This window comes from Sapajus apella, unplaced genomic scaffold (genome assembly GCF_009761245.1).
Source record: "Sapajus apella isolate SASKATOON/1434 unplaced genomic scaffold, GSC_monkey_1.0 scaffold60, whole genome shotgun sequence".
Classification (NCBI taxonomy): Eukaryota; Metazoa; Chordata; class Mammalia; order Primates; family Cebidae; genus Sapajus; species Sapajus apella.
The window spans coordinates 1,826,037-1,849,202 of NW_022437000.1; the positions used below are offsets into that span (position 1 = coordinate 1,826,037).

Genomic DNA, 23,166 nt, shown 5'->3' on the forward strand with positions numbered 1-23,166 from the left:
TAGACAAATGGGACCTAATCAAACTCCACAGCTTCTGCACAGCAAAATAAACAATCATTAGAGTGAATCGGCAACCAACAGATTGGGAAAAAATTTTTGCAGTTTACCCATCTGTCAAAGGCCTGATATCCAAAATTTACAAAGAACTAAAACAGATTTACAAGAAAAAAACTAACAAGCCCATTCAAAAGTGGGCAAAGGATATGAACAGACACTTTACAAAAGAAGACATACATGAGGCCAACAAACATATGAAAAAATGCTCATCATCACTGGTCATCAGAGAAATGCAAATCAAAACTACATTGAGATACCATCTCACGCCAGTTAGAATGGCGATCATTAAAAAATCTGGAGACAACAGATGCTGGAGAGGATGTGGAGAAATAGTAACACTTTTACACTGTTGGTGGGAGTGTAAATTAGTTCAACCATTGTGGAAGACAGTGTGGCGATTCCTCAAGGACCTAGAAATAGAAATTCCATTTGACCCAGCAATCCCATTACTGGGTATATATCCAAAGGATTACAAATCGTTCTACTATAAGGACACGTGCACACGAATGTTCATTGCAGCACTCTTTACAATAGCAAAGACCTGGAACCAACCCAAATGCCCATCGACGATAGACTGGATAGGGAAAATGTGGCACATATACACCATGGAATATTATGCAGCCATCAAAAACGATGAGTTTGGGTCCTTTGTAGGGACATGGATGAACCTGGAAACCATCATTCTCAGCAAACTGACAGAAGAGCAGAAGATCAAACACCGCATGTTCTCACTCATAGGTGTGTGTTGAACAATGAGAACACATGGACACAGGGAGGGGAGCACTACACACTGGGGTCAGTTGGGGGGAAATAGGGGAGGGACAGTGGGGGGTGGGGAGCTGGGGAGAGATAGCAAGGGGAGAAATGCCAGATGTAGGTGATGGGGAGGAAGGCAGCAAATCACACTGCCACGTGTGTACCTGTGCAACAATTTTGCATGTTCTTCACATGTACCCCAAAACCTAAAATGCAATAAAATAAATAAATGGGAAAAAAAAAGAAAAAAGACTAACAATAGGAAGAATTAACAAGGCAGAGACTCTTGTGTGTGTGTGAAAAGATTAATACAATTGAGAAGACAAAAAATGAAGAGAAAAGTACAAATTATCAATATCAGGAACAAAACGTGGCTTATTACCACTATTCTACAGATGTTTAAAAGATAATCAGTTGTTTAAAAGATAATCAGAGGGCATTTGTATAAACATTATGCAATATTGACAATCTAGAAAAATAAGTAAGATCTTTGAAAAGCAAAATTTACCAATGTAACAGAACAGGAAAGATAACAGCTCCTTAGCCCTATATGTTGAATACATTTAATTTGTAATGAAAAACGTTCTCACAAGGAAAATTTCAGGCCCTGAGTTTCACTCATGAATTCTATCAAACATTGAAGAAAGAAAGAATGTGAATTTTATATTAACTCTTTTGAAAAATAAAGAAGGAAACATGTTCCACTTGTTTTATGAGGACAGTATTACTCTGATTTCAAAACCTGGTAAAGATATTTCGATTTAAAAAAACCTAAAAATAATGCTCCTTGTGAACAAAGACGCGATAATTTGTAACAAAAACACTAGCAAATCAAATCTTACAAGGCATGAAGGGGAATACAATATGATCAAATTAGCAATATACTAGAAATGCAAGATTGGTTTCTATTAAAAAAATCAATCATGTAATGGAGTACATTAATAGAATAAAAGAGAAAAGCACTGGACAAAATTCAACACACATTAATGATGAAAAACTCTTAGCACTGTAGGAATTAAAGGTATCTTCCTCACTTTGAAAACCCTACAGTTCACATCATGCTTAATGCAAATACTGAGAGCTTCCTCCTAATATACCAATGTCCACTCCAACCACTAAGTTAAGACTACATCTTGACCCCTACCTCATAAGAAACACACAAATTAATTTGAGAAGGAACATAATTTTCAGGAAGTAGAATAATAAATGCAATAACTTACTCTGTAGATTTAATTCTGACAGAAAATAGTTCTATTAAGACATACACAATAAATATGTAAAGATTTTTATATTCACCAAAATCTCAATAAAGTGGTTAAAATAGAGACATAATTTCAGTCATAGCGGAAAATTATAATATGTCCAGAAAATGATTATCAACAAGTTATTTTCCAAGGCTATTTTGAACAATAATAACGGAGAGTGGGAGTGGGGTTAGTAGTAATAGTATTTTTCTTTAAAAAATATTTTTGAGTAGATTATTCACTCACCTTATGCAAAAATAAAAATTATATTAAAACAAACAAAAAATGAGATCTTTAATTCAACATAAACTATACATAATCAAAGAAGGCATGGTATCTGCCCACACTTATGTGAATCTAAAGTAAATTTCTTTTGTTTTTTGAGACGAAGTCTTGCTCTGTGGCCCAGGCTGGAGTACAGTGGTGTAATTTCAGGTCACTGCAACCTCTGCCTCCCAGGTTCAAGCAATTCTGTCTCAGCCTCCTGAGTAGCTGGGATTACAGGTACCTGCCACCACGCCCATCTAAATTTTGTATTTTTAGTAGAGACGGGGTCTCCCCATATTGGGCAGGCTGGTGTGGAGCTCCCGATCTTAGGTGATCCACCTGACTGTGCCTCCCAAAGTGCTGGGATTACAGGTGTAAGCCACCAAGACTGGCCCCTAAGGTAAATTTCTATGTAGGTATGAGATGTATGCATATACTTTCAAAATAAAAATAAAACAAAATTAATTAAGGGATTGAATAATAGATAATGCTTTACTGTTTAACATTGAAGCAGTAAAATTATACTGATGTTTTTGAAGTTACTGCATTCATTCATATTTTCTTAGAAACTTGCATATGCCTCCTGGTCCAAAAACACATGGAAACAAAATCTCTACCCTTTCGAAGTTTACATTCTTTGTGGTGGAGCGACAGCAAACAAATTCACTTTTAGTTTTCAGTACATTATGTAATTACTAGAAGTTACATAATATACTGTTTGTCCATGAATTAGAAATTCAATGATTAAGTTTCTTTCTGAGAGACTAATAATTAAATGACCATTATAAATTTGAAATAAACTCAGAATTAGCTTATTCGCTTTGTCAGTAAAATACCATAGACACGAATTAGTCATGGATGCTTTCCTGTCACATTCTTACAAGTTTAAAATTTGTTCTTCTTTATTGTTCTTTACTGTTTATTTAACCATGTTAACTCTCTTTTGGAGGATACACTTACACCTACCACCTCAGCATATAAGTGTGTTTACATATCTCTTTACGACAACAAAGTAATGACAGCTAGCATACAGTGAGGGCCTTTACTATGTGCTGGTCACTTGTCTTCACATTCATTCCCTCATTCACTCTTCCTGACACCTCTAGAAAGTATGTCCTGTTATTAATCCACTTCACTGAGGAGTAACCTGAACAATTTGTGCAAACTCACATAATAAAGTGTTGGAATTGAGTCCACTTTGTCATGATGTCTATACTTACAGAGGTATTTACATACTTGTAGTTTATCTACTTTATATATACCATTACATAGACTTTATGGAAAAAGAAAATGATCCAAGTGCAGAAAAAACAACATAACCTCTTTAATATTTTTAAACTCAATGATCCTTATATACACAACTGGCTTGCAAGTAGATATTGATACATTAAAAATATTTTGAAGAGGAATGGCTGCTTATAGTCTCTTTTTAAACTTAATAAAGTGCTTTAAATCTATGATTTGAATCAAGATTTTTCTGTGATTTATGGATGAGTTCTTCATTTATAGATAGATGAAGAATAAGTCCTACATAGAGATCTGAATACAAAGTGTAAAATCAATTGTGTTATCCCCAATCCCTGCTGCCCTGAAATCTGGCATAGTCATATCTGTTGCACTTCCGGGTCATGCTTGGAACTGTAAACTCTCTATCTAGCCAACACCTAATGGGACACTTCTGGAATACCCAGGGGCCGACATCCCGCTCTGCTGTCTCCTGCCATCACACCCTTTGAGTTGTATATTAACAATGATCAGCCAAGTAGAAGAGGCAGGTGCCCTATTGCATAACACGGAATAGGTAGTTAAAGTACATACATTCTATCTTACCCACCATCCCTACAACAGACAAATGAAACAGATAGTAGTGTTTTATCTAGAAACAATGTTATAATCATTTAGGAAACTATTTTAGGGAATGATGACCAAAGTCAATAATAGTAAAAGTTTTTTTCCTAACATGTAACTCACTCTAATATCATGAAAAGCTTCCTCAGTGAAGCTTCAGGTTTATTATGTTAGCACACTCCCCATTTTGCCACACTGAGAAAGGTTCCTAAATGTACACTTTGCATTTGCTTCATCTACTTTCCCACCAGCTTACATTTTCCAGTCTGTGTTGTTTTGAATACTTGTCTTTAAAAATTGGACAAAACAAGAGTGGGGAAGCAGAGACATAGAACAAAGAGTACATAAACACTGTTTGCAAAATCTGACACAAAGGTTATTTTCATTAAAATTACAGAGATATCTTTGCTGATCATCTAGATTAAAATGCAGCCAATACTTAAACTTACCCTGGTTTTGTGTCATTTACTACACAGTGATAAGTAAATGTTCCAAACATTTGAACTCCTAAAATTCCATAAAGAAGTAGAAAGAAAAGCAGGAAAATGGAAACACTCCATATCTGTTCTCCCGATCGCCTAGAAAAAAGAAAAGGAGGTAAAATATGCAAAACTTACAAAAAACTTCATAAACTTTGGTTCTTAACTTGTTGTAAAGCAGTGCTTACTTTAAAATATTTGTAATTCTGGTCCTTGGCAGTTCAAATCGGAAATAAATCCGGAAAGCCCGGATCATAATTAGTGGCCGAGGAATCCGCAACATGCCCCAAGGTGACATCTGATCAACTATGTCAGCAATTTCAAACACCTACAAATTACAAAATGGGTAAATGAGGTGGTTATTTTCCCTTAGCATTGCTTATCATAGTGGAATGTACACCTCTACTCTCAATTTAGCCCTACATTGTTTTCCACCAAAATCCACTTCTTTTTTAGTATATTTTGAAGCTATAGCTATCTTAACAGAAACAAATACATAAACTAATGAGAACATCATTAATCTTGTTCATTTCCTGTCTCATTCATTAAAAAAAATTAATTCCAACTTAGAATAGAAAATAAGCATGCTGTCTTTTTTATTAATAATGTTCTTTGGTGGAGGCTTTTGAGTCTCTAGAAAATAAAGTAATGGAGAAAGGGTTAAAAATATGAAAAAAGAATTGCACTATTTATTAACAGAGGCAAAATAATAATTAGAAATGTTTGTCAAACACACAACAGTTATTAAATAGAAAAAAAAACACATTAATATGAGAAACAATTCAACCTGAGAAAGCTGATTAAAAAACTATATGAGTGATGAAATTAAATTGTGGGAGAGGTGAACTTTATAAAATTAAGAAGGGAAAGCTTATCAATAAAAACTATGATGAGTTGGCAAAATGGACTGTGAACTTTTGAACTCTGAATTTTTAAATGAAGAATAGATGAATAAACTCCAGAGACCTGTACATCATTGCAGCTATAGTTAACAATAATTCATTGTGCACTTAAAATTGGTTAAAATAGTAGATCTCCTGGTAGGCATTTTTACCACAGTCAAATAAAAACAGATCAAATCAAAATATACAGTAACTTTAGTTGAATTAAAAGGTGAAATCATGTCTGAATAAATGCATGGAAATTAATTCTACTTATTTTCCAATCAAATCTCTCCTGTAAGCCTTTTTAATGTATGTTCCCCTTCTCTTATAATAAAACATTTAATTTTTGAAATATAGTCTTTTATGTTGGCTAATACCTATCCAAATATGTGAAGACTAGACTTTAAATTTTTAAGTTCAATTTTTTATTTGCAAATACAGAATTATGACTCCACATTGTATCCTTCATTTCAGTGAATATATTTTATATCTGATGAATAACTAATAGTTTTCTATAGTATTGATTTTCATTTCTGATTGAGAAATAATTCACAAATGTAACTGATCATAATTAAGATATTACAGCTATTGACTTTTCTATCAATAAAATATTTGAGGTAATAGAAATGCCAATTATGCAGATTTGATCATTACACATTATATGCATGCATCAAATATCACTTACTACCCTATAAACACATACAAGTATTATGTATCAATTAAAAATAGTTTTTCAAATTTCAGATATGTCAGAGTAAACAGATTAATCACATCTGTTAAAAAAGAAAATAAACATAATATTATAGGCAATTACACAATCACATTTGATATATACTCTTGAATATTTCTATTTAGACTTTCAATGCCAAATGGTTCCCATTTTGGAGAACAACCCTTGTAATTCAAAAAATATTTAATTACCTGTAGCACCAAAGAAACCCAAAGGCAAAAGACCATGAATCCATCAAAAACACACCAGCGATCTTTCACATAGGAACTGTCCCCCTAAAAATAAATTTTACATGGCATCATTAGGCAAAACAAATATTTTAAAGAAAAATCTGTGGAGGAAAATGTCAAATGTCAATTCAATAAAAGCTACCCACAAGTTTTGTATCATAATTGAACAGACTTTCAAAAGTTTAGCATTTTAAGTAGTATAACTTATAAGAAAAATAATTTATGAGAGACAACTTCAGAACTTTGCATGGAAAATATTTAATTCATGCAAAGAGAAAATATCACTGTTTTCTTCTCTCAGCCACACAAATTCTAACACTTAAAGAACTAGGAGCCATTCTTCCAATTATGCTACCTAGGTCCTAAACCAGCTCCCTGCCTATAAGAACCAAGAGCACACTGTGGTCAACAGGAAGGCCTTTAAAACTGCTAAGTCCAGCACCTCCAGCAGGAAAATTAAACAGCCGTTCACTTCAAGCTGAATAAAAAGTGAAGAAGAAAAAAAAGCTAAGCTCATCATCATTGGTCATTAGAGAAACACAAATCAAAACCACAATGACAAGAAACAACAGATGCTGGAGAGGATGTGGAGAAATAGGAACACTTTTACGCTGTTGGTGGGAGTGTAAATTAGTTCAACCATTGTGGAAGACAGTGTGGGTATTTCTCAAGGATCTAGAGCCAGAGATATCATTTGACCCAGCAATCCCATTACTGGGTATATATCCAAAGGATTTTAAATCATTCTGCTATAAAGACACAAGCACACGTGTGTTTATTACAGCACTATTCACAATAGCAAATACTTGGAGCCAACACAAATGCCCATCAATGTTAGACTGGATAAAGAAAATGTGGCAAATATATACCATGGAATACTATGCAGCCATAACAAAGATGAGTCTATGTCCTTTGCAGGGACATGGAAAAAACTGGAAGCCATCATTGTTGGCAAACTAACACAGGAACAGAAAATCAAACACCGCATGTCCTCACTCATAAGTGGAAGTTGAACAATGAGAACACATGGACACAGGGAGGAGAATATTGCACACTGGGGCTCTGTTGGGGGTGGGGTGCTGGGGAGGGGTAGCATTAGGAGAAATACCTAATGTAGATGATAGGTTGATGGGTGCAGCAAACCACCATGGCATGTGTATGCCTATGTAATAAATTTGCATGTTCTTCACATGTATCCCAAAACTTAAATTACAATAAAAAAAGACCTAACTATCCTAAATATATATGCACTTTACACAGGAACACTGAAATTTATAAAGAAAGTTCTTCTAAATGTTCAAAGAGACTTACAGTTCTGCACAATAATAATGGGATATTTCAACACCGACAGTATTAGATCATGGTGAGGGGGAACAAAGATTTTCAGAACCTAAACTCAGCCCTGGGTCAAATGGATCTGACAGATATCTACAGAACTTTTCACTATATATATGTGTATGTATATATATATATGCATATATATATATATACATACACACACATTTTTTATCATTGTCACATAGCACATATTCTAAAATCAGCACTTAGACATAAAACACCTCTCAGAAAATGCAAAAAACTGAAATCAAAACAACCATTCTCTTGGACCACAGTGCAATAAAAATAGAATTCAAGACTAAGAAAAAAATTAAAGAAGCAGCAGCTTGTTTTAATTTTCAAGGAAAACATATATTGACCCTAATTTTAATTGAGATTGTATATGCAAAAGAAAGATGAAGATGAACCACTTTCATTTTTGAATAGGGAATCTATTCTGACATTAGAATGTATGCTTTAATAACATGGAAATTTAAAAATGCCTTTAGAATAACAAAATGCAAAGAATTCCAAAACCGAAAACTGAAATTTTATGGGACTCAGCAGAGAACTATGTGAAAACTGGAGCAATTAATGAGTAAATTCTAGGCAGGAAAAGAGTAATTACAGATCATTGAGTACACAGGCACCCAAATAGGATGAATTTATATGCTACTTTTTAGAAACAGTATTACCATTTTATTTCATTTTTGTCATTAAAAATGTTATATGTAGTAGCACTACAATTAGCCTCTTTTTAATTGCTCAAAATTTGCTTTAGAAATGAATTAAACTCAGTGGAAAATAACATGGGAGCTCACTATTACATTGAGGTTTATTCAAAATGTTAACGAATGAGGATAAACAGTGATATTTCCCTTTGTGTTGTGGGGAGGGAGGCGGGCAAGTGAGTGGCCAGGAGCCAAAGGTGGAGGAGAGACATGCTTTTCATAATGTATTCTGATGTGTTTTTGGACTAATGCTTGCATGTTAAATTTTTAAAAATAGCTTTTCAAAAAATCTTTTAAAGTTGGACATTTTACCTTTAACAAAATCACTTTTCCAATTGGCAAAAATAAATTTAAACTTAAAAATTTGGCCCTCACCAATTCAGAATAGAAAGCTATCAATAACAAATGGGACTGAATTTTTGTTTCTGATTTGTTTGCTAAAGAAATTAATGTTGTAAAACTGGCCCACACTACATTTCAAACGATATAAAAGAATGGATTATTTTAAATCATTTCAGAAGCATACAAATAATATTTCAAATCAGATATTAGAAGCATACAAACATTTTAATTTCAAATGACCTTGGTTATAAAGAATGGCTTAGAAAAACTTCTACTATGTAAAATAGAAAACCTTTTTTTTCATAGGAAGTAATTTAATTGCTTTGTTTGAAATGTTTTCTGCCTTGGACTTTTCAGAAAAATATAGTGGCATTCACGTGTCACCAACAAGCTCACCACATGCTAGATGGTATGCAGTGGTCAATCAGAATTGGCCTCTTTTTATTTTTCCAGTAAAATATGGAAATAATCCTCTGGGCATAAGTTTTACATATTATTTTTTGGCTCATGTTTCCAAGAGTCATTCAATATTCATAAAAGCCTTTCACAAGTAGAGTTATAAAGACCCAAGATACAAAGGCCAGCAACACTCAGCATTTTTCCATTTAAAATAAATCTTTGGCTTTAAAAAAAAATTTTTAATTTTTATTGCATTTTAGGTTTTGGGGTACATATGAAGAACATGCAAGATTGTTGCATAGGTACACACATGGCAGTGTGATGTGCTGCCTTCCTCCCCATCACCTATATCTGGCATTTCTCCCCATGCTGTCTCTCCCCGACTTCCCATCCCCCGCTGTCCCTCCCCTATTTCCCCCCGACAGACCCCAGTGTGTGATGCTCCCCTCCGATGTTTTCATGTCCTTTGTAGGGACATGGATGAACCTGGAAACTATCATTCTCAGCAAACTGACACAAGAACAAAAAATCAAACACCGCATCTTCTCACTCATAGGTGGGTGTTGAACAATGAGAACAAATCTTTGGCTTTTTAATGTTCATTGTTTTTCATGCTGTTCATCTTCCTGAAAAATTCTGTCAAGTCTGTGCCAACCTTTTCTTCCAGACTGATCTGACTACACAGCCTACTCTGACCAGCTTAACTCAGGCATCAGGCAACAACTGACAATCCCACCCGTGTATATAAATAATGTGCATGTTGTGTTACTCATAGAATATTCTTTTGTAATCCATATTGGTTGTTTCTTGAATGTATATTTGGTCTCTCCAACTTATTGGATCTGATGGTGAAGTTTGAGTTTCCTACTTAAATCTTCTCTGAACGTATTCTCTTGTGTTACATTAGAAAAAAAAGTCTACCCCTCATGGTACATGTTGGGTGTTCTGAAGATGAGTAACACCTGGAGACTTTAAGTGGGATAATTTAAGGTTCTATTTACAGCACCTAGTACAGTGGGTGTCATATAGCTGATATTAAATGAATGATGAGATAGGCACATGAACCATGTTGTAGACAAAGAGCCTCTGTAAGTTACAATGTATACAGCAAGAAGTCAATTAATATTTCTTAATGAATTCATCCATCCATCCATCTATCCACTGAAACTATTTGTATTGCTTCTAAAAAGAAGTTACTCCCTTCTGGCTCCTTTGTAACCCTGAAAGAGCGCAGATGAGATTATGAGATTATGACTTTCTGGATTAGAATAGTTTGAATAAGCAGAACTAAACATGCCATGCAAATAGGGTTACAGTTTACATATTTTGTACATTACCTTGAAATTGTAAATACAATTGAATTGGTAGGAATTAAAATTACTTTCATATTAATCATTATCAATAATCGTTAAGGCACAATAAGTTTATAATACTTTTAGATAAGTAGAATACAGTCTTTGAAATCTGACACTTTGAAATACAGTCTTGGATTATGTTTTGTATCTGGCATATTTATCAAATTATCTTCAGAAGCCCTAGCCATAGTGGTCAAAGTTGCTTTGATTCCACTTATAAGCATGTCCATCCAGATCCTTTAAAATTCTACTGTATTAAGGCTCACGCTATAATATTTTCAACCTGCTTCTAAAATATGCAACCAGAACCTAACATATATGAATGCCCAGTGGTACTCAGATATTTTAACACCTTCAATATGAAGAAAAGGTTTTAATTTGTTTGTTTCATCAACAAGAAATGGAGAGCAAAGAGTGCGTGAGCTATGGGCAGAAATCAGCATTCTGGTGGCTGAGGACATGAGTACTTCAAAAGCTGTATGTGTCTATTTTTATAAAGGTAAACACTTGAAGACTGCCAATCAATTATAAGGCGTAAGAAAGTAACAACATATCATGCAAGTATTTAACCAGCAAAGGAAAATACATTTATAGGAATATATTTTGCAGTGACAAAATGATATGCGCTGGTATAGTTTCATGAGCACAGGATTTATTGTCCCAAGTTTCCAGAGCCCATCTGTCACTATGTCTTAGCATTATTATATATTACTTCAACAATGCTTAAAGGATGTGTGCTACTTTTGCTTTGTCTATTGCCAGATGTGAAATAGACAGCTGAGAATGATCTGAAGAATTCACGGTCTGCTATACATGAGGTGCTCCGTAACAATACAGACATATATTATCCACATGGTTTCTTTTCCCCTCTAGGGATTTGGTGAGTGAGAATGCTTCTAGGAAGATGAATTAGGGAGGCAATTAGAAGATAGTTGCTGGGGAATGGGAATTGATTAGCAGACAACTTCAAGCTTGAGGAATATTATAAAAGATGGGAAACCCTTAAAACAAATGCATTCCTTCAACAAAAATAGTTAAAGACATTGCTTGCCGGAAGAAATTTCTGCTTCAGTTTCTCTCTCCAGCTATGCATCCAGCATGGTACCTCCAAAGTGAACTACTCAAAACACAAATCAGATTGTAACTCTCAGAGTAAAATCTGCCATGCATCTTAACTGACCACAGAACAAACTCAGAACGCCATGCAGGGCCTGCCATGCAGCCAGGTCTGGCTTCACAAACTCCTCTCCAGCTGCCTCCTGTGCACAGCCCATCTGCTACTTCTGACTACTCTGAGCTCGGCATGTACCGCGCTGTTCCATGCAGTTGTGTCTCAACATCTTCCTTTCCTCTCTCCGTGAAATTCCTTACTTCTATTTCCCATCACCCCTGCCACAGACCACACTTACTCATCCTTCAAAGCGTCGTTTCACGTACCTCTTTATTCAGGACTTCTCTGATATCCCCAGGCAGACAGCTTTGGTCCTTTCTTTTTCTGTGTCTGCCTCCCCTGTAGCTTTTACAGACCACTTTTAAAGCCCTTTCATAAAACAATGAAAGTCCCTCTCTATGTAGATGCTCACTGTACCAATATTTGCTATTCATATCTGCAAAAAATGTCTGCCCTTGAATCACTATGAAACTAGAACCACCATAATGAATTTGCACGTGTGCCATTGGAGACATTAAAGTTGCCCCTGTGTCCTGCCAAAGGTAGAGTGTGCAATGCAGGTATAGCTCTGTTGTTCCCCTTTTGGGCCAAATCTTCTCCCAGCACTGTTTACCTACTTAACTATTTAATGCTAGTGCATCGCTTCCTTCCTTTTCCCTCCCTTTCTCCTGAAGGTTAGCCTGTCACGAGATCCAAAAGTTGAGTTTACCAACCCAGGCCCATTTTATCACATTTCATCAATTCTAAAACATATTCTACCCTGCTCCAACACAGTTGAACATTTCTGGATTCAGGATGCATCTTCTAATTGATTCAGCAATTACAAATCTTAGATCTTACAGTCAAAATATAATTCAAAGCTTTTATCATTTCTTAAATACCTGTGAATCTGTGAAGTGATGCCTTTTTTTTTTTTTTTTTTTAAAATTGATGATATCAACAATCCAACAAAATATGGTGGATGGTACTTTACTGTATTTTTTAAAAAATTACTTAATAACAGCAAGTTCCTGTTATTATTAGGCACATGCAAAACACCCATTATGGTTTGATTAGTAAAAATAATTGAGTAAGGGGTGTTTTAAGTACTTTTTATTTTTGTAGAAATAGGCAGGTAGACTTACATAGGTATTAGAGGGTGATTTAGTGATATTTGGAGAAATTGGTTGGAGCTCCTTTAATACATTATTCATTTTCCCATTTAAATTAATGAAATAGAAGTGCCTGTTTTCTGAAAATATGCTATCCAGCATGTTTTCAGAAATATATTTGATGCTGAAAACAGAGTGCTTGTAGGTGCTAAGTCTGTCCCACAAAGCGAACGAGGCTTTCTCTGACGACAGGGGCTCTGCTTGGTCTTGTCTGCTTCCCTTCTCCCACGGCAGAGGAGAGCTCATTTTAAGCATGAATAAATGGTTGCTGGATGATTAAAGGAAAACTTGGAAACTGTACTTGGGTTGAAGAATATAACTCTCTCTTACATTACCCTGATGTCTTAAATATCTCAAACATTTTCATATTCTTAAATATTTTATATTCATCCTTATACATCTTTTAATATATTTGGCAAATCACTAGGTCAATAAAATTACAGGCAATGCTAGGAAACCACAGTTTCGACACTTTTGTTTTGAAAAATAAAGTTTCTGAGTTTGGTTTGTTTTGTATAATTTTAGAAACTAGGTATCATTGGATAACACTATCTTAACCGTTAGGTCTGACTCTTCGGTATTCCACAACATTGCCAAAATCAGCTAGGTATAATTTTAAAGAACTGTGCATGACAGCTGGGCAAAAATGCATTGGTTTGCTTCTATAAACATTTTATTATAAACTAATACAGTTTTATGCATGGAAAACACTTTCAAAAATACAGGTTGGCATTCTCCAAATTACTGGCGTATGTGTACATTAACTCACACACACTCTTCCACCCAGAACACATGGCTAACAGGTACTGCTCACTCAATAACTACATTTTACTATTTCTTAGAAATATGTTAGTTGTAAATCAGTGAATATTAATCAATTCATATTTGCACAACTCTGTTCCAAACAACATGAAAACTTATTATGAAAAGTGTAAACTGAAGATTAAAATAGAACATGTATATTCATAATGTTCCCATTTATATATGAAGTAACACAAGCTTAAATGTCAGTGAGAAAATACAGCACATGTTTGCAAATGACTCTGGGTGAAGAGACTAAATAATTGAGAGAGAACTGCAGCGCTACTGGCAAATGTATTAAGGTAGAAAAAGTATGAAAAACGATAAGGTTTTGGCAGACAGGTGCTTAACAAAATTTTGAAAATTTTTATAGAGTTGAAGAAAGCACAGTAACTCCAACTTGAACAATGTAAGAAACAGTTTCTCTAAAAGGTATCACAGAGCCTCGATGTGACTGATGTGGTTTTATTATGATGTAACTTAAATACTTACAATATGCACAAATATCTCATGTAAATGTACAAGCAAAACAAATTTACAAATGCAAAAATGCAAAGCTAATGAAATGTAAATTAGCAACACATTTAAGGTGACAAAGGACATTTTGTAAAATAAAGTCTAATTAAAAGTTTAAGTTTTGTATATAAGAACATAATATCAAGTCCAATATATTATTTGAGCTGTGTCTGTTATGACATGCATGTTTGAAGAATTATGTAGTACAAAAATAATAAAGCTGTGGCTTGGATTTAATATGATGAAAATGAGAGTAGTTACTGATATAATTATTACCCCCTAACAATAATAGAGGCCATGATGGTAAAAATTCAGTGAGTTGGTACATTTAAATCTTGGTTCAGTATAAACAGACTTCATATTTAATTATATTTACCTAAAACGTTAGCTAACATTTAAACATAAAATACCAGTTTTACTGAGCTAAGTTGAGCTGACTACTTTGAGATAATGTTAACAGTGCAATATTACTAAAATCTGCATTACAGTTGTATTTGATCCTATTATTTCTGAATGAAAACCAGAAAAGCCATATTTGACTTTCATTTAAATTTCACTTCTTCAGGAATGAAAATAAGAAAATATTTTTGGTTGTAGAAAATAGCTAATCACCCAAATGTTGATGGAAATGTGAAAATACTGGAAATGGCTAATTTACAGCATTTTGAAAACAATTTGGTCCTAAATCATTTTTTTCTCTTTTAACTATTGCTTCAACTTCTATCATTTAAATTATTAAAACTTCTATTCTCTCACTGCTCTGTTCACTTGGAATGAATATATAATTTACGTATTAAGTATGCCTCTGTGCTTTTATCATTAGATTGTGACAATTAGCAGGGTGCCTACTATCATTTTAGTGATATGAAATCTAAATCTTAATTTAATAACTTAAGAAATAAAAGTTTTTTCCTAAGAAAATGTCACTAATTTGTTTCATTCAAATGGAACCTTAAAGAAGTCAACACATGGCAATTTCAATCACAAAATGCTTCAGCCAGAATATTCAGATCTTTCAATGCAAAGGTTGGCATGGCCCAGATAACCAATACACACAAGTGAGAGGGCCATTCACAGCCTTCTAGTGAATCACAGAACTTGAGCTAGGGCTGGGGAACAGCCACGGAGTACAGTTACAACTGCATAAAAGAGAAGTTAGCAATCTCCCAAGACCAACTTTCTCCCAAGATGACCTCCTGAGACAGGTCCCAGTTTTCTGAACCTATGCTTATGTAAACCTAGTGCTTATAAAAACTGGCCTAGCCACACTGTGGAAGATACAAACAATTTTGGAATCATCCTGAAATCTGTTCATTGAAGCCATGGAGGATGCCCACTCCTTCCATAAACCAGTACAATTCCATAACTCTCAAATCACTAATAAACATGTGTGGAATGCTGAGCATGTATCTCAGAAGGTGAACCTTAAAAAAAAGGGCAAAATTTGTAGAAACGTAAACTGGCAGGCTGCAAATTACAGGTGAATGTAAAACAAAAACAAGCAACTACCAATGTCCCCAAGGAACTGCGGAATGATCAGAGGCAATGGAACATTCGAAACTCTGAAGCACACCCAACGGAAGCACTTTCCAGACCACAGCCCAAGGTTTAGAATAGAAATTGGGTCAGGCACATGGCTAGCCAGCTTTCCCAACACCATTTATTGAACAGGGAATCCTTTCCGCATTGCTTGTTTTTGTCTGGTTTGTCAAAGATCAGATGGTTGTAGATATGTTGTGTTGCCTCCGAGACCTCTGTTCTGTTCCATTGGTCTATATCTCTGTTTTGGTACCAGTACCATGCTGTTTTGATTACTGTAGCCTTGTAGTATAGTTTGAAGTCTGGTAGTGTGATGCCCCCCGCTTTGTTCTTTTTGCTTAGAATTGACTTGGCTACGCGGGCTCTCTTTTGGTTCCATATGAAGTTTAAGGTGGTTTTTTCCAGTTCTGCGAAGAAGGTCATTGGTAGCTTGATGGGGACAGCATTGAATCTGTAAATTACTTTGGGCAGTATGGCCATTTTCACGATATTGATTCTTCCTAACCATGAACATGGAATGTTTCTCCATCTGTTTGTGTCCTCTCTTATTTCGTTGAGCAGTGGCTTGTAGTTCTCCTTGAAGAGGTCCTTTACATTCCTTGTTAGTTGTATTCCTAGGTATTTTATTCTCTTTGTGGCAATTGTGAATGGAAGTTTGTTCTTGATTTGGCTCTCTTTAAGTCTGTTACTGGTGTATAGGAATGCATGTGATTTTTGCACATTGATTTTGTATCCTGAGACTTTGCTGAACTTGCTTATCAGTTTCAGGAGCAGAAAGCAGAAACTGGACCCCTTCCTGACACCTTACACTAAAATTAACTCCAGATGGATTAAAGACTTAAACATAAGACCTAACACCATAAAAACCCTAGAAGAAAATCTAGGCAAAACCATTCAGGACGTAGGTGTAGGCAAGGACTTCATGACCAAAACGCCAAACGCATTGACAACAAAAGCCAAAATAGACAAATGGGACCTAATCAAACTCCACAGCTTCTGCACAGCAAAATAAACAATCATTAGAGTGAATCGGCAACCAACAGATTGGGAAAAAATTTTTGCAGTTTACCCATCTGACAAAGGGCTGATATCCGTAATTTACAAAGAACTAAAGCAGATTTACAAGAAAAAAACTAACAAGCCCATTCAAAAGTGGGCAAAGGATATGAACAGACACTTCTCAAAAGAAGACATACGTGAGGCCAACAAACATATGAAAAAATGCTCATCATCACTGGTCATCAGAGAAATGCAAATCAAAACTACACTGAGATACCATCTCACGCCGGTTAGAATGGCGATCATTAAAAAATCTGGAGACAACAGATGCTGGAGAGGATGTGGAGAAATAGGAACACTTTTGCACTGTTGGTGGGAGTGTAAATTAGTGCAACCATTGTGGAAGACAGTGTGGCGATTCCTCAAGGACCTAGAAATAGAAATTCCATTTGACCCAGCAATCCCATTACTGGGTATATATCCAAAGGATTACAAATCGTTCTACTATAAGGACACGTGTACACGAATGTTCATTGCAGCACTGTTTACAATAGCAAAGACCTGGAACCAACCCAAATGCCCATCGACGATAGACTGGATAGGGAAAATGTGGCACATATACACCATGGAATATTATGCAGCCATCAGAAACGATGAGTTTGGGTCCTTTGTAGGGACATGGATGAACCTGGAAACCATCATTCTCAGCAAACTGACAGAAGAGCAGAAGATCAAACACCGCATGTTCTCACTCATAGGCGGGTGTTGAACAATGAGAACACATGGACACAGGGAGGGGAGCACTACACACTGGGGTCAGTTGGGGGGAAATAGGGGAGGGAGGGTGGGGGGTGGGAAGCTGGGGAGAGATAGCAAGGGGAGAAATGCCAGATGTAGGTGATGGGGAGGAAGGCAGCAAATCACACTGCCACGTGTGTTCCTATGCAACAATTTTGCATGTTCTTCACATGTACCCCAAAATGTAAAATGCAATAAAATAAATAAATGGGAAAAAAAAAAAAAGAAATTGGGTCAGGCAGTCACCCTGGGGCTAGTGGGTAAGAAATATTAGAGAGGAAGCAGAGCTCAGAATGGGATGGTCGGTACACAAAAATCTCCATGTGTACCCATCAGGATAACAGCAGTGGGGGGACCTCTCGTACTGACAATATGCGGAGGCTGCTCTACGCAGTGTGCGGAAGAAACTCCCACTTCATGTGAACAGGAAAAACAACCAAACAAAGGGTCCATGATCAAGCCCTTGTAAAAATATTATAGATTAAGATGAATAAAATAATACATAGATTGGGTGTGGCGGCTCACACCTGTAATCCCAGCACTTTGGGAGGCTGAGGCAGGTGGATCACCTGAGGTCAGGAGTTTGAAACCAGCCTGGCCAACTTGGTAAAAACCTCACCTCTACTAAAAATACAAAAATTAGCCAGGCGTGGTGGTGGGCGTCTGTAGTTCCAGCTGCTCGGGAGGCTGAGGCAGGAGAATCGCTTGAACTTGGAAAGTGGAGGTTGCAATGAGCCAAGGTTGCACCATTGCACTCCAGTCTGGTGACAGAGAGAGGCTCTGTCTCAAAAAGTAATAAAATAACAATAAAATAAAATAATACATAAATGTATAAATACAAAATAAACACTCAAGGCAGATGAGGCTATAATAGAATATGACAACATGACCAAAATAAATTTAAACAAATAGAAGCCCCAAAGTATCACAAAACTAGAAAGAAGAAAGCACAGAAATGAAATCTAAATGATAGGAGGCTGAAAGGAAAAAAAACCGTTTGGGAAGTGATAAAAAAAAAGCATTTGAGAAAGAGGAGTCTCAAGTACAGGGGACACAGGACTGAAGGGACAGCATGGGGGGAGGTGAAGCAAAGGAAATAGAATGTGGAAAAGATAAAAGCAGAAGGAAACACATGAAAACAGAGGAAGTGAAAGACCAAAACAGAGATCCTGGTGTGATTAGAATACACAAGGAATCCTGAAGACCAATGAAATAAAATAAATATCACGTGACGAGCCTGGCAAAATAGGTCCATAACTGTCAACAAAAGACAACATACATTCTGTTTTTTTCTTGTAAATTTGTTTAAGTTCTTTGTAGATTCTGGATATTAGCCCTTTGTCAGATCGGTAGATTGCAAATTTTTTTCCCATTCTGTTGGTTACCACTTAACTCTAATGATGTTTCTTTTGCTGTGCAGAAGCTCTTAAGTTTAATTAGATCCCATTGGTCTGTTTTGGCTTTTGTTGCAATTGCTTTTGGTGTTTTAGTCATGAAGTCCTTGCCTATGCCTATGTCCTGAATGGTATTGCCTAGGTTTTCTTCTACGGTTTTTATGGTGTTAGGTCTTATGTTTAAATCTTTAATACATCTGGAGTTAATTTTTGTATAAGGTGTAAGCAAGGGGTCCAGTTTCAGCTTTCTGCACATGGCAAACCACCCATCAAAAAGTGGGCAAAGGATATGAACAGACACTTTTCAAAAGAAGACATTTATGCAGCCAGCAAACATATGATAAAATGCTCATCATCACTGGTCATTAGAGAAATGCCAATCAAAACCACATTGAGATACCACCTCACACTAGTTAGAATGGTGATCCTTAAAAAATGTGGAGACAACGGATGCTGGAGAGGATGTGGAGAAATAGGAACACTTTTACACTGTTGGTGGGAACGTAAATTAGTTCAACCATTGTGGAAGACAGGGTGGTGATTCCTCAAGGATCTAGAAATAGAAATACCATCTGACCCAGCAATCCCATTAGTGGGTATACACCCAGAGGATTATAAATCGTTCTATCATAAAGACACATGCACACGTATGTTCACTGTGGCACTGTTTAGAGTAGCAAAGACCTGAAACCAACCCAAATGCCCATCAATGATAGACTGGACAGGGAAAGTGGCACATATACACCATGGAATACTATGCAGCCATAAAAATGGATAAGATCATGTACTTTGCAGGGACATGCATGAATCTGGAAACCATCATTCTCAGCAAACTGACACAAGAACAGAAAACCAAATACTGCATATTCTCACTCATAAGTGGGTATTGAACAATGAGAACACATGGACATAGGGAGGGGAACATCACACACTGGGGCATGTTGGAGGGTGGAAGGCTAGGTGAGGGATAGCAGGGGTGGGGGGATTGGGGAGGGATAAAATTAGGAGAAATACCTAATGCAGATGACGGGGGTATGGATGCAGCAAACCACCATGGCATGTGTATACCTATGCAACAGTCCTGCATGATCCGCACATGTACCCCAGAACTTAAAGTGAGCTACTGACTTTAACAATAAAGGGGAGGTCTCTTTCCGTATTCAGGAGAAAAGATCAAGTCACTTAGAAGGAACAAGCATTCTCAGCAGCAACATTTTTTGCTGCTGGTTAACATTACCCTTCTGGTTGACATTTTACCACAAGGCAGGGAAGCAGCAGATTTAAGACTCTCAAGAAATGAAAATGTGAGACAAACACCTTCAAAAGGTTAGAAACAGACCAATGAAGTAAACCAAATAAAGCAAAGAAAGAAACGAGTAAATATAAAAGCAAAAATTAAATGTTAAATTAATTAAGCTGATTCTTTTTCAAAAAAAAAAAAAATCGAGATGAGTAAACCAACTGGCTAACCTAAAACAAAATGGAACAAAACAAAACAAACAAAAATGCTACTAGCCAACCTAACAACAGCAAGACTCTACAGAAATAACAAAAAGATACAAAATTAGGAGAAAATGTTAATCAAACAGAGGAAATAAAAGCTATTGACACAAATCTATGTTACCAAATAATGAGGCAAAATAGAGGATAATTTGCTAAGAAAATATACTTTACCAAATAGACCCCAATAGACCAATCAAGTCCAAAACAGACAATTTTGACAGAGCACTGTGACTCACACCTGTAATCCCAGCACTTTGGGAGGCCAAGGTGGAAGGATTGCTTGAGCCCAGGAGTTGGAGACCAGCCTGGGCAACAGAGCAAGACCCTCTCTCTAAAAAAAGTTTTAAAAATCAGTCACGCATGGTGGCACACACCTGTGGTCCCAGCTACATGGGAGAATGAGGTAGGAGGATCTCTTGAGCCCAAGAGTTGGATGTTGCAGTGAGCTATGATCACACTACTACTGCACTTCAGTCAGGCTGACAGGCAAGATCTCTTGTCTGTACTAAAAAATGAACACATTAAAAAAAAACTAAATATAAAACAGACAGTTTTCCAAAAAAATAGGAAATACTGCAAAGGAAGCCACACACAAAAGCAAAGGACCAGATGGTTTCACAGGGGACTGATACCAAACTTTTAAAGTAAAAACAATTCTAACACTGCTCAGACTATTTTATAGCATGCATACATACCCGCTGCCTATACACATGAAAAATCTGATATCAAAACCTAACAAAGATTAGACAAAATTTAAAACAAGGAAAATAATAACATATAATAAAACAGCACATTAAAATAGAATAAAAATGTATGTTGACTCAGCTGAATTTTTTCTTTATAGGAATGTAAGAATAACTCAATATTTAAAAATCTGTTCTATTACAAGCACTAAGGAAAAAATAGTAATTTGACAAATCAAAAACAATCATTTGACAAACTAAAAACTAGTCATGATACAACTCTCAAAATTTGAAATTAGTATTTATTCATTTAATCTCATAATGTATACATACTTCAAACCCCAACTTCTCAAACTAGCTAAGGAAGAAACACTAGAGATGTTCTAGATAAACCAAAAACCAAACAAAAATGTTCACTGCCCCTACTTTTTAAAATTTTACCAGCAATGTTAGTCAATCCATTTATTTTAAGTTAGTAAAAGCAATTTAGGCCATAAAAATTAGAAAGAAAAAGACAAATCTTTCTTTATTTGCATATGATATGATGACATGGAACCATCAAAAGAATTAGCAGGAAAACTAATATGACTAATACAAGAATCTAGTATATTTAGTAAAGTGGCGGTATATAATATTAATGTATAGAGACCAACAGCCTTCATTTAAAAGAACAAGTTAGAATATATAATAGAAGTTAAGATCTCATAAAGATAACAAAATGATTAAATAAAATACCAAAGCATAAATACCACCAAGAATGTGCAAAATCTATATGAGGAAACCTACAAAACACTCATGTATGACATAAAATGCAGACAAAGGAATGATTGTCCATGATTTGGATAAGGATTGTATACGGAACAATTAACCACATACAAAGCCAGTGACAATGGCAAACTGGGAAAAATAATTGCAACTTATATCACAAAGAGCTGATACTTCTAACACACACAGAATGGCCAAAATTTGAATGAAAGACTTAAAAATGGCTCTTGATACATAAAATCCCATTTAACCTCACTCTCAAAAGGGAAATGCAAATTGAAACTACAGTGGATAACTGTTTCCCACCTTCAGACTGGCAAACATCCAGAAGCCTGACATGTTTTGTGGTGACCATGTGGGAAAGAAGCACCTGTGTACATTGCTTGTCAAAATACAAAGCAGTTCAGAGGATATGGAGTACACAGAAACTAGTAAAGGACACCATCTGAATGCAATCAGTCAAATCTCTAATGTAGAATCTTCCACAAGACAAAAGACGCATGTCTCCCAATGGATCAATGACATAGAAAAATTTTCTGCAGCATATGAAAAGCTGAAACTTAACGGACTTACAGAGACTTAAAGGGAACGTAAGAAAGATAATAATCAAATATACTATGTAAACCTTTTCTGAGTCTTGATTTGAAGAAATCAACTATAAAAAAAATTTGTGACAATTCAGGAAATATGAATGTGGATTGAGGGTATTAGCCTAAACTAAGGAATTATTGTTAAGTTTTGTTATAAATATTTTACCATATATAAAACACCATTATATTTGATAATGGTGTGGTGGTTATATGAAAAAAGAAAATTTTATCAGTCACCAATACAAAAGGAGTTATTTCTGAAATGACTTGGTGTCTCAGATTTGCCTTGAAATGAAACAGAATTAGCTAAATACTGATAATTGCTGATGTTTAGTTACAGGGATTCACATTACAACTGTAACACAGTTGGGGTAAATTTTTTAAAGTCCACACTAAAAAGTTAAACATAAAGCCAGTAATGCATTGACTGTGATCTCTGTCATTCAAGAATGGCACACGATAAATTATGATAAAAGGGAGGCAATGAAATTGACCAATAATTATGTGTTATACATTGTCTCCGTAGATTCTCAAAATCCTTGCACAAAATAAAACACCACCAAAATTAGCTAACTTGAGATGCTGATATAACCAGTAAATGAAATAACTGGGATCTG

At 35.6% G+C, this 23,166-nt stretch overlaps 1 protein-coding gene across 8 annotated transcripts in view; it reads right to left on the reverse strand.

Moving 5' to 3' along the window:
- Positions 1–23,166, reverse strand: part of NALCN (sodium leak channel, non-selective) — a 368,748-nt gene that overhangs the window by 322,389 nt on the left and 23,193 nt on the right. For all 8 annotated transcript variants that reach the window (XM_032246166.1, XM_032246167.1, XM_032246168.1 and 5 more), the window contains 3 exons: positions 6,457–6,540; positions 4,840–4,979; positions 4,622–4,750 (listed from right to left, as the gene is read on the reverse strand). In XM_032246166.1, the coding sequence (XP_032102057.1) occupies positions 4,622–4,750; positions 4,840–4,979; positions 6,457–6,540 (353 nt within the window). The remainder of the gene's footprint in view (positions 1–4,621; positions 4,751–4,839; positions 4,980–6,456; positions 6,541–23,166) is intronic.